At 50.7% G+C, this 11,290-nt stretch overlaps 1 protein-coding gene across 2 annotated transcripts in view; it reads right to left on the bottom strand.

The window, feature by feature from the left end:
- Positions 1-1,800: 1,800 nt before the first annotated feature.
- The window catches only part of GRK3 (G protein-coupled receptor kinase 3), a 112,607-nt gene continuing 103,117 nt past the window's right edge, over positions 1,801-11,290 (bottom strand). The window contains exons 16-21 of one of the 2 annotated variants that reach the window (XM_058656734.1): positions 10,888-10,954; positions 9,534-9,629; positions 7,700-7,862; positions 4,487-4,623; positions 2,595-2,708; positions 1,801-2,113 (exon numbers count right to left, since the gene is read on the bottom strand). In XM_058656734.1, the coding sequence (XP_058512717.1) occupies positions 1,952-2,113; positions 2,595-2,708; positions 4,487-4,623; positions 7,700-7,862; positions 9,534-9,629; positions 10,888-10,954 (739 nt within the window). In that variant the 3' untranslated portion in view covers positions 1,801-1,951. The remainder of the gene's footprint in view (positions 2,114-2,594; positions 2,709-4,486; positions 4,624-7,699; positions 7,863-9,533; positions 9,630-10,887; positions 10,955-11,290) is intronic. The other variant, XR_009244387.1, reaches the window with a different exon arrangement.

Raw genomic sequence — 11,290 nt, 5'->3', positions numbered from 1 at the left:
TGCCACGGCCCCTGCCCATGCCCGGGCCAGGTTGGAGCAGCCGAGCAGTGCTGAGTGCACCGTGAACCTGCCGCCAAGACGGGAACCACACCGCTTGGGACTGCCACCACCCATGGCTGCGAGGGCACTTGCTTCCTTAGGTACAGCAGCTGCCTCTCGGTCACTGGGTGGCTTTTTTTCTCTCTCTTTCTCAAGAATGAAACCTATATCCCATGCTTCCTTTCTGAATCAGGCGAGAATGCAGGTGAATTGCACACATGCCTCCCACACTGGAGGAGGCACGGTGTAGAATGTGTGGGTTTCACTCAAACTCTAGCTGAGAGTTGACAAGGATCGTGAACCCAAGATATTCCCCGCCCCCCACCCAACAAGTGATTCCTTTACAAAACGGCAGATCCTTTTGGTGAATTATCTTCCAAACGGTCAAGACACAATTCTTTGTTAATGGGTATTTAACTCCCCCCAATGCGTGCAGAGCACATACTCAGAAAAAAAAAAAAAAGAACAAAAGTGACAGAACCAGCAAACCATTGCAAACAATTCCAAAGTCTGGCTAATTTGCGTTGTTGGTACTGCACGGGGAGCCATATGCTAAAGCTAGGCCAAGAACAGGACAAACGTGTGGACTTTAGAAATTGTTGTTATTATTTTTTGAGTCTGTCAACATGGGGGAGTTGGCCGTTCTGGTTGGTTGGTTGGTTGGTTGTTTTTTGTTTTTTTACAACTCAGCATCTACTTGGCGGTATCAGTGAGGGCATGGGGGCGGGCACAGCTGGGATGGGTCAAGCAGTCTGGGCCCTGTGATGTCATCACTACAGTAGAACCACGCAGTGCGTGGGAAAGCCTCCCTCCAAGCAGGAGAGGCTGACAGTGGTGGCGAGGCAGAGACCCAGCCTGTGGCCAACACATCCGCTCATCCACTCTCCGGCATTCATAAATTATGCAAACGGGTAAAACCGAGCAATTTTGTGTCTTCTCTTGCACATCCCTTATGGCTGAACAGGAGGAGCCAGGACCGCATGCCTGTGACAACACTTGTTGTGACACAAGACGTGCGGCCATGAGCAGCTGGACACAGGGAAGTGCTGTTTGTTCAGGCACGTTGGGCTGGAAGGGTCTCAAAACTCGCTGTTGGACCCTGAAATCCCAGACTCCACTGTTGCTCCGTGGGAGTTGCTGCAAATCTTTCCAGTCACTGACGGATGAGGGCCCTGGGTTCCTCACTGCAGATCCCATGTGCTTGGAGAACATGATCCCATCACTGCTGGGGGGGGACAGGGAACCCCCTGAGACAGAGGCTGGGAGGCTGGGTAGGCCATGTGAGGCCTTGAATGCCACCTTGTCAGCTTTGGAGCCTGGACAAGAAAATGTTAAGCTCTGAGTGGGGCATGCGAGGCCGCACGCTGCTGCGCGCCCACCGTCCTAGAGCCAGGAGCTGGGACACACAAGCTCCGCGATCGGTGCTGTCCACCCAAAGGATAATGGCGATGCTTCAGGAGGCCTGCGACCCAACACTGAAGGTGCCTCAACTCCATCCTGCAAAGTCTCCGCGACACATTTGATATCAGACCTAAACATGTTTAAGTAATAAGCAGGAGTCTCTTCAAGTTCTAGGCCTTGTAGGGACCACAATCAGTGTGCAGCCAAGAAGCAGAACTTCCCATTCCATCAGCAGTTCTAAGCACGGACAGATGGTATCCGGCAGGTGGGGGAGGGTGACCCCCACTGGGCAGTGGTCCCAACTCCTACTGGGAGCATCACGGTGCCTGGGACCTTCACCAGCCAGAGAGAGAGAGAGAGAGAGAGAGAGAGAGAGAAGGAGCGAGACCCCCTGCGCTCGCTCGGTCGGTTGGTGTGCTGAGCTCGGATCCTTGATTTCTCCCACAGGCTCTGTGCCGAGGGTCCGAGACCCCCGGGGCGGACTCCTCGAGGACCCTGCTGCTCCTGGGCGTCAGAGGCCATTGCTGTTTCTGTGACACAGGGGTGGCTTGGACAGCTCGACGACACCAGAGCGGGGTTTGTTAAGGAACTTGGGGGCCCGGCGCAGGAGCCGCTGGGCCTCTGTGAAGGTCTCGGTCAATTCCTTCTTCCACTGCACAAACTCTGGGTCACTCTGGATGGGAAGACAAAAAGGGGAAGCTGTGACAGGTCCTCCCCAAGCTGCCCCCCACCCCAGCTGCTGCGACTGCCTCGGGGCCTCGCGGAGGCTGTGAAGGGGCGGGCGGGGGTGGGGAGAAGGGATGACACCCAACGTGAGCACCCCCATTTCGCCTGCCACACAGGGGTAGGCTAAACCTCACAGTTGCTGCTGTCTCCCCACTCACTCAGGGAATGACCTTGGATTTCTCCCACAGCTGGAGGGGTCTGAACAAATGAAAGGACTCAGCATGTGGGTAATAGAGGAACAAAGCTATTTTCAGTAGGTGTTTTGGTCGCTACTGCTTCTTTGGCTTCCAAAACTCCCATTTGGAAAACACACACACACACCACTCACAGAGGGAGGAAATGTCCTATAACCAGGCAGCCACCCCTGCTCAGTATGTATACTCTCAGAGTGGTTCTTCCACCTAAGCAGAAAATCGTTGCACACTCACCTCACATTGCAAGACAAATTGTTTTCCTCCTTTTATCCGGAATAAGATGCATTTTTTATCTTTAATCTGCGTTTCTTCCACAGACAAAATCTGTTCCATTGTCAGCAAACTTTGCTAACCATAAAAAATAAGAATAAAGGAAAAAAACACACAAAAAATTACTTGCTGTCCTCTCATGATTTCTTAAGTTAAAAAGTGACAACACCACAGACTATCAGCTTAGAGCATGCTCAGAGGAACTGGTGGTTCTCTCTGGTAGAGGTTAATTCTAGAAGCGAAGAGAAATGGCTGCAAAGGAAGGTGGGCAGAAACTCAAACTCCAGTTACCTCCAAGGAAACCGTGGAGAGAGAGTGATGTCTCCGTGTGAGGCCAACAGGCCACACTGCTCCCTTGGTACAGACTCCTCTAGGGAGTGGTCAGGGCTCCCAACTTTTTGTCCCAAACACTCATATTTCAGTATATCCATCTAGTCTTGGAAGAACAAGGGCAGACCTGCTGGCTGCAGGGAATGAAGGCATGCCTTGAGTCTAAGGCAACAACCCACGACATGCCTGGCCAAGTTAGCCTGGAAGCCGGTGGCGTTCTGATAATGCCAACCAACATGGCGGCATACACCCAGGTGACATCTTACAACAGTGTCACATGGAGGCTACAGCATGAGTGCTTCGGGCGAACACTGGTGTGATGTCATGAACTCCTTACCATTTAGTGGTTGTTTGATTTTTGTTGTTTGTTTGTTTACTCTAGGAATCCTAAAAGGAAAACACCACCATTCCTTCCTTCCTTACGAACCTGCTCACATACTATGCAACATACTATGCAACTTCCCACAGAGTATGCTAAGCATAAGGATGCTGAAAACCACGGTCATTCATGGCACCTGTTGTTAAACAGAAATTCTGTTTGCACCTGTTTTTAAAGCGTTCAAACCTTCTGAAAGGTGAAACAATTTCCCTTCAGCACGCATGACAGTGGCATGCCACTAGATAGGACCATAAATGGGAAACATGCCCGGGGTTCACTCACTGTTCAGAAATGGTCTGAGCTTGGGGAGCCAGCACCAGCAATGATCCTTCAGGGCCCCAAAGAGGTCTTACCAATGAGAGCACAAGTCCCAGCTGTGCATCAATTTTTAAAAAACTACTTTGAAGGCCCAATGCAGTTGGTGTGGTTAATGTGCTATTGTAGCCCTTCATGAGAAACAGCACAGACATCAGAAAATCCAATCAAATCCAGTGCCTAATGCCAGAGCCCACTAATTTTCATGCTCTGTCATAGGGGAACTGTCGGATGTGAATGACCTCTGTGACACAGGGGACCTCTCTCACCCCTCATCTGACCGACTGTGTCACTGGGGGCCAGCCTCCCACCCGCTAGGCCCCCTGGTTTTCGCTTTATAAAATGATCCCCTAAAGATGACTAAGCAGATTGAGGTTGCTACTTAACACACACACAAATACAATCAAACAGATAAACACGCAGCAATCATAGTGGTGGTTATCATTTCTATGTATCCCATTTCTCAGATGAGCATACTGAGGCTCGGAGTTAGTACCATATGCTCCAAACCGCGGAGATGCAGGGTGGTGGATCTGTGGTGACCCCGGAGCCCAGTGTTTCTCCCCTGTGACCTATCGACTGTTCCCCCGGCCTCTTCAGGCCACGCCACCCCGACTCCCCCTGGAAGGCAGGCTCTGTTCTTAGGGGCTACCGAGTTCCTCCAGATGTGGCCTGCACTTGCAAGTTTACAAGTCCAGGTGTGAGCAGGGCTATCTCGAGTGTCCCAAGTGAAAACATGTACATAGGCGCAGAAGGACATTTGAAGAAGCAGGTTGGCTAACGTGGACAGGCCACATGACAGAGAACCCACGGAAGAGGGGCCGTGACTCACCCGTGACTCGCCCTCCCCTCTCCACTCGAGCCGATTCGGGAAGAGGTAAAAATAGCGCCGCTGCCACTGCGTCAGAAACGGGTTCCCCAGCTTCAGCATGTACCCGTGCATGATGCAGTCTCGCCCCAGGGCATAATCTGCGGGCCAGAAAGGGATGATGAGCAGGCCAGAAAGAGAAGGGTGAGCAAACCCGGGAAACTCAGTGTCCTCACTACCTCACTCTCAGAAAAAGGAAGGCGGCCGTGACACGGGACAGAATGTGCTCGCTCGGCCTCGGCACCATGTGAACTGCGAATCTAACGGCTGGGGGAGGTGAGGCCGGTGCCCTCGCTCTTGCCTCATGTACTAAGCAAGATCTCCCGATGTTCTCATGAACCCAGGCTGCTCCTTCCTAACTGTCACCGGGCAAGACCCTGTCCCTGCACTCCTGGCTCTTTGTATGGATAATGAGTATTGGCGATCTTTGGATCCAAGCCAGTCCTCAAACACTTCTGCCTGACACGGAACTGGGATCCTGTCTCTTCTTTATTATTATTTTTAATTTTTTAAAATTATTATTTGAAGGGCCTGGCGTGGTAGCCTAGTGGCTAAAGTCCTCGCTTTGCACATGCTGGGATCACACTTGGGCGCCAGTTCTAATCCGGGCGGCCCCATTTCTCTTCCAGCTCCCTGCGTGTGGCCTGGGAAAGCAGTCCAGGATGGCCCAAGGCCTTGGGACCCTGCACCCACATGGGAGATCCAAAAGAGGCTCCTGGCTCCTGGCTTTGATCAGCACAGCTCCAGATGTTGAGGCTGCTTGGGGATTGAATCGATAGACGGAAGGTCTTTCTCTCTGTCTCTCCTCCTCTGTGTAAATCTTTCCAATAAAAAAAACTTCTTAAAAAATTATTATTTGAAAACCAGAGTTACAGAGAAAGAAGAAGAGACAAAGAGAGAGACAACGGTCTTCCACCTGCTGGTTCAGTCCCACATTGTTGACAACTGACAGGACGTGAAACATTTCAAACCCCAATCTGGGTCCCCCACCCGGGTGACAGGGACCGCAGGACCTAAGCCATCACCTGCTGCCTCGCAGACTGTGCAGTAGCAAGAAGCAGGACGCTGGGATGAGGAGCAGCGCCAGGACCCACACCAGGCCCTCTGATATGAGGCGGTGGTGTCCCAGGCTGCACTTAATCATCGCACCAAATAGTGAATGCCCACCCCCAGGGAGGGCTCGTGTTACAGGCTTCACCAAAAGTCTTGGCAATTTTGCTAGAATCATACCACTCACTCACTCATTCATTCCTTCAACAACTATTCCATGAGGGCTCAGGCATGGGGCGGGTTCTAAGGCTCTCGGATTTGGCATCAAATGATGGTGACAAAAGCCTCCACCCTCAGGAGATCATAACCTCACAACAATGTCAGGACACCTGCACGCGCAATCCACGCTGTGCCACGTGAGACAAACAGGAGGAAGATGGACTGGGAAGGGGGCCGGGGAAGGTTAGTGATGACAAGTGGGCTTTGTGGAGTCAGCACTTTCACAAAACAGACGCATGCGTTTCCAAAGTCAATGTTCAGCACAAATATTATAACTGACGTTTCTTAAGGATCTAAGTTTCCACCATATTTTTCTGCAAAGCAGACCTTTTAAATCAGCAACCAGGATCTAGCTAAGCACAGATTATTCACTAACATATGAAGAAAAATACATTTACTCGTCAGACATGCTAACCAAGGATAGCTCCATCAAAAAGACACAAGCTCATAAAGGCATGTGTGTTTCTCTGGGTCCACTTTGTCTGTGTCCTCCTCTGAGCAAACGACCACTGATAGGACATCCCAGCTAGGATCTATCATGTGCAGACACTTCAGAGGACCACTTCGAGTCCCACCTGCTCTGCTTCTGATTCAGCTTTTGGATGATGATGTGCCAGTGAAGGTAACAGATGATGGCCTGAGGCCCTGAGGCCCAGCCACCCTCAGGGGAGACCAGACTGGCATTCTAGTTTCTTGGCTTCAACCTGGCTCAGCCCTGGCTGTCGTGTGAGCATCTCTTTCTCTCTCTGTATATATATATATATATATTATACATGTACCTGAAAGAGTACTTATTATATATTACTATATGCTAACATATACCATATATTTAGAAGATTATTCTTATTTAAAAAGAGAACCTTGTTTTCAATCCTGCTCCTTACTAATGCTCCTGGGAGAGCAGCAGCAGATGACCCAAGTGCTTGGGCCCCTGCATCCACATGGGAGACCCAGATGAAGCTCCTGGCTTTGATCTGGCCTCGCCCAGGCCATTGTGGCCTGTTGGGCAGTGAACCAGTGGCTGCATTCTCTCTCTCTCTCTTTCTCTCTCTCTCTCTCATAATGAAATGCTATATTAACATCATCAACTGCAGTTAGTTTATCCAAGACTCAAGCAATGTTCAGATAAAACAGCAGAAAACATTTAGTGAATCTAAGACAGCTGGTATATTTAACATCTGACATTATGGCTCCTGCTTTGGAATCCCCAACAGTGCCCTTGATTAATTTAAAGAGAACTAGAGCTTTGGATGGGTACAGGACAGCCCTTTGAGGTTAAACTGCCACCTGCAACGTTGGCATCCCTTATAAGTACCAGTTTGGGTCTCAGCTGCTTTACTTCTGATCTGCTAAAGCTTTGGAGAACCTACAAAAGATGGCCCAAGTGTCTTGGACCCGTCACACACCTGGGAGACCCGGATGGAGTTTCTAGCTCCTGGCTTCAGCCTGAAAGGTCCTCAACACAACCTACTGCATACTCCATAGGGTCCAGTGCACAATGAAAATGCAGGTTTCCTTGTTAGAAAATTCTTCAGACTCTCAAGATGGTAGCAACGGCCTTACACTAGCCCAACACCCCATGTGCACGCAGAGCTCACACACTTGGCTGGCTCTATTCCTAGCCCAGCAGGAACCACTTCTCAAGGAGAAGGCTTCCAAGCCACCCTCAAACACTCCCAGGTAAGCAGACAGTGCCACCTCTCATGGAACAATGCCATCTCTGCATACTTTCACTTGTGTGATGTGGCGATGGGGCACACTGCCCTAAGCTTTAAGCTCAAACAACAGGTGCCATCGCTTACTCTTCTAGAAGATTCTCCGGGACCCAAATATATTTTTTTCAGCTGTCCTGGGGATCCTGAAAACACACTGCATTGGGAAGGGATTGAGACGCAGGAATTGTTTTACCTTCTTCATGGCCCAGCTGTTTGTTTTTGGCTCTCTTCCTGGCCTCGAGCTTATCCGTGTCCGCGTTCACCGCTTCATACACTGTTTCCGCCACTTCCTGCTGCCAGCGTTCAGAGATGACCAGGGGGAAGTTCTTGTAGAGTTCTTGGTCACAATCAAGCAGCTTATTGTTTTGAAAAAGCAAAGATATTTGGGGTTGAGCATCCTTAGCAAACAAACAGACTCAAACGGCAGCGCAGCCGAGGGACTTGGCAGCCTTAGATGACCACACACCATCGCTGAGTGGCATGCTGTCATGGTCGTGAGTCACTCAGGCCCACATCACAGCTCCTCCACCTCCCGTTGCCTGATCTCCTACAGTGGCCTCATTACACTGTGCCAATCAAAGCTCACACAGACAAGGGTTTTCCTTAAAGGACTAACAGACTCTGACAACCATGTAAATCGTCAGTCATGGTGAGGACATTTTATGAAGCACAGAAGAGATCCCCAAGGTTTTAGAACTGATTACAAAGGCACAGGCAATTGGAGAAGTTAGGAAAGCCAGGGTGGCTGTTCTATTTGGGGCATGAACTTTCCAACCTGTCCAAGTTTAAACAGTAGGATCACGTGTGTAAGCACAATGCCTGACGTGCCTGGACGGTTTGGACCACACGAAGAGGGGCTGCAGTGGATGCTACACGTTAGGCTGTGTCCTGTGAGAGCTGCTGCTCCAGACTTTGGGAACAGCTCTCTGGGGGTGGCGTTGGTCCTGGGCATTTGCCACCTGAGGAGTGTGGGTTCCATGTGAGTATCCTAATGGTCTATGACTCAGCCGCTCCTCTCCAGACCAGCAGCGCTGGCCCAGTACCACCTGTCCCCAGCTCCCCGATGCACTTGGCCTCTGTGCACCGTTCTTGAATGCTGCTCCCCTCGCCAGCAATCCTGTCAGTCCCCTATAGTTGATTACCAACCACGTTATCCTGAGGCCACTTCAGTGCAGGCTCTGTATGGCTCTAGGTACAGCTCCTGCCAGGCCTCCCCTGGCATTTTATTGTCACTCTGATAACCACACCTGATAGGTGTGTGTAGGGATGTGTGTGTGTGTGTGTTTTCTATGTGATTTTAACTTCTTCCTTACTTGAAAAGCAGAGAGAATGAGAGCTATCTCCCATCCGCTGCTTCATTCCCCAAATGTCCTGCAATAGCTAGGGCTGGACCGGACTGAAGCCAAGAGCCCTGCATTCAATCCAGGTTTGCAGTGAGGATTCTGGGACCCAACTACTTGATCCATCACTAGCTACCTTCCACAGTGCAAAGCAGCAGGAAGATGGTATTAGAAACAGAGCCAGGGATTGAACCTGAACCCAGGTACTCTGATAAGTCATTGGTAATGAAGTCTTGTCTCTACTCAGGAAAATGATGATGAAGTTTGAAAATGCAGGGGATTATGAAAAAAAAACCACAGTAATTTATTTCACCTTTGCCTAACAAGCTCTCAGTGATCCTTCTTGCTGTCTGCATCCTCACACAGGCAGACCTAAACACTCAGAAGCGACAAGACGCTGGACTCCTAGGCAGCAGGCAGTGTGTGCTCCATGCCACGTGCTTGCTTGGTTTCCTGCTTCGATGATGCACCAGCTGGGCTTCAATCACAAATGTTCCAATCCAAAACCCAACCTGGACCATGGGGAAGCTCACCCAAGGTATAAGGATGAGGCTAGGGAGAGCTCTGGTGGTTCCCAACGATTTCAGATCCTTGACTTAGATATATACATTCTTCAAACTGATATTCACACGAAACAATCACTGGGTTCGACCGACATCCAACGGCAGCTCGACCTGCCCTTGGTACCTTGATGCCTTTGGTGTCCTCTTCGTCAAAGGAGCCGATGTCAAAGGCGTCGGCGGCGTTGACTTCTCCCCGGGGAGGGATCAGGGGCGGTGGGTACTGGAAGAGCCAAAGAGAGATGTGCTGAGCAAGGGGACGCTGAGGGTCCAGCGCAGCTCACAAGGCCACGGAAGGAGCAGGCAAGGGGCATCATTAAGGAGCCTTCAGTGAAGAGGGAGAAGACACACACACACACACACACACACACACACACCTTCCATTCAGTGTTACACTTCCCCAAATGCCTGTAAAAGCCAGGAACCAGGAACTCCACCTGGTGTCCCACGTGAGTGCAGAGGCCCAAGCATACGAGCCATCATCCACTGCCTCCCAGGCACATTAGCAGGCAGCTGGATTGGAAGCACGGAGTAGCCAGGTCTTGAACCAGGCACTCTGATACGGAATGCAGGTGTCCTAGGTGGGAGTTTAACACCCTGTGCCACAACATCCACCCTTTCAATAAATTTTAAATATCACAGTCTCAAGATTTTATATGCCTCCCCTCAACATTTATTTGCCTATTTATTTGTTTGTTTATAGTAAAGAAGAGAGACAGAGATACATTCTATCTGCCGGTTCACACCCCAGATGCTGCAACAGATGGGGCGGGGTCCTTCTGCACTAGATGTAGGCAAGAACAAGGCAGTCAAGTGCCGGTAAAGACACCAGTTGGGGTAATTTATAGGGAAAGCAAGTTTATTCCTCACAGTTCCAGAGACCAGGGGGAGGTCTCTGCTGGCATCTGGTGTGGGTCCTCTTGCTGCCTGGGATGTGGCAGGGGGCAAAAAGGGTGGTAGCGAGAGAATGACAAGGAGGGAGGCCCAACATTCTCAGGATAACTAGCCCACTTCAATAGCTAACATACCTGAGTAACTAGCCCACTCCAATAACTAACCCACTTGGGGAACTAGCTAAGCCACTGGAATAACTGGCCAACTCCCATAGCTAACCCACTGGGATAACTAGTTCCTTAGGGCAGATGGCCTAGTGGCATGTAAGCGACCCACACCCTCTAGATCACTTCCAATGCCTAAATACACCGCAAATGTTACAGAAGTAGCTGCTATTCTGCACTGTCTAGAAAAGAACAATCTTCCACCCCCCGTCCAATCTGTATGTGTTCAGTGCAGACACTCCTGTTTCCTGAATATTCTCCATTGGCAGCTGAAGGGTCAGATCAGGGTGCAGAGGTGCCCCAGGGAGCAAGCACCATGGCAACATGTGGGGAGCAGCTGAGGATCCAGGGGAGTTTGGGGGGAGGCAGGTGGAGACAGAGGTCCCCAGTATGGGGTGTGGCGGGGGTGTGGGACGGGGGTACCTTCTGCAAGTACACGTGCTGCCAGTCCACGCCTCTGAAGAAGCTGTGTTCTTTCACTTCCTGCGCCCTGGAGGGGGGTTGCAACACATGGAGTCAGAACCAGCGGATGCACATTTACACAGACATAACAGGGACACACAGGAATGAGGTCCAGTTCTCCGACAAAGTAAAAGACGCTTCTTGGAAAGGCTCCACCAGGAAGGCGGTGAGGTCGGAGACACCACACGTGGTCCCTGGGGGCATGGTCCCTGCGGCTGTTCGTTCAGGATGCTCCCTCCTGTTTCAGGTGACTCGGGAACTCTTCCACCACAAACGTACACACACACAACCACAGCATCCCTATACACACATATTCACACCTATAAACACATTAAATGACTATCTGTAGAACCTTAAAAGTGGA

This window comes from Ochotona princeps, chromosome 29 (genome assembly GCF_030435755.1).
Source record: "Ochotona princeps isolate mOchPri1 chromosome 29, mOchPri1.hap1, whole genome shotgun sequence".
NCBI classification, from domain to species: Eukaryota; Metazoa; Chordata; class Mammalia; order Lagomorpha; family Ochotonidae; genus Ochotona; species Ochotona princeps.
This window is presented reverse-complemented; position numbering and strand designations above follow the sequence as displayed.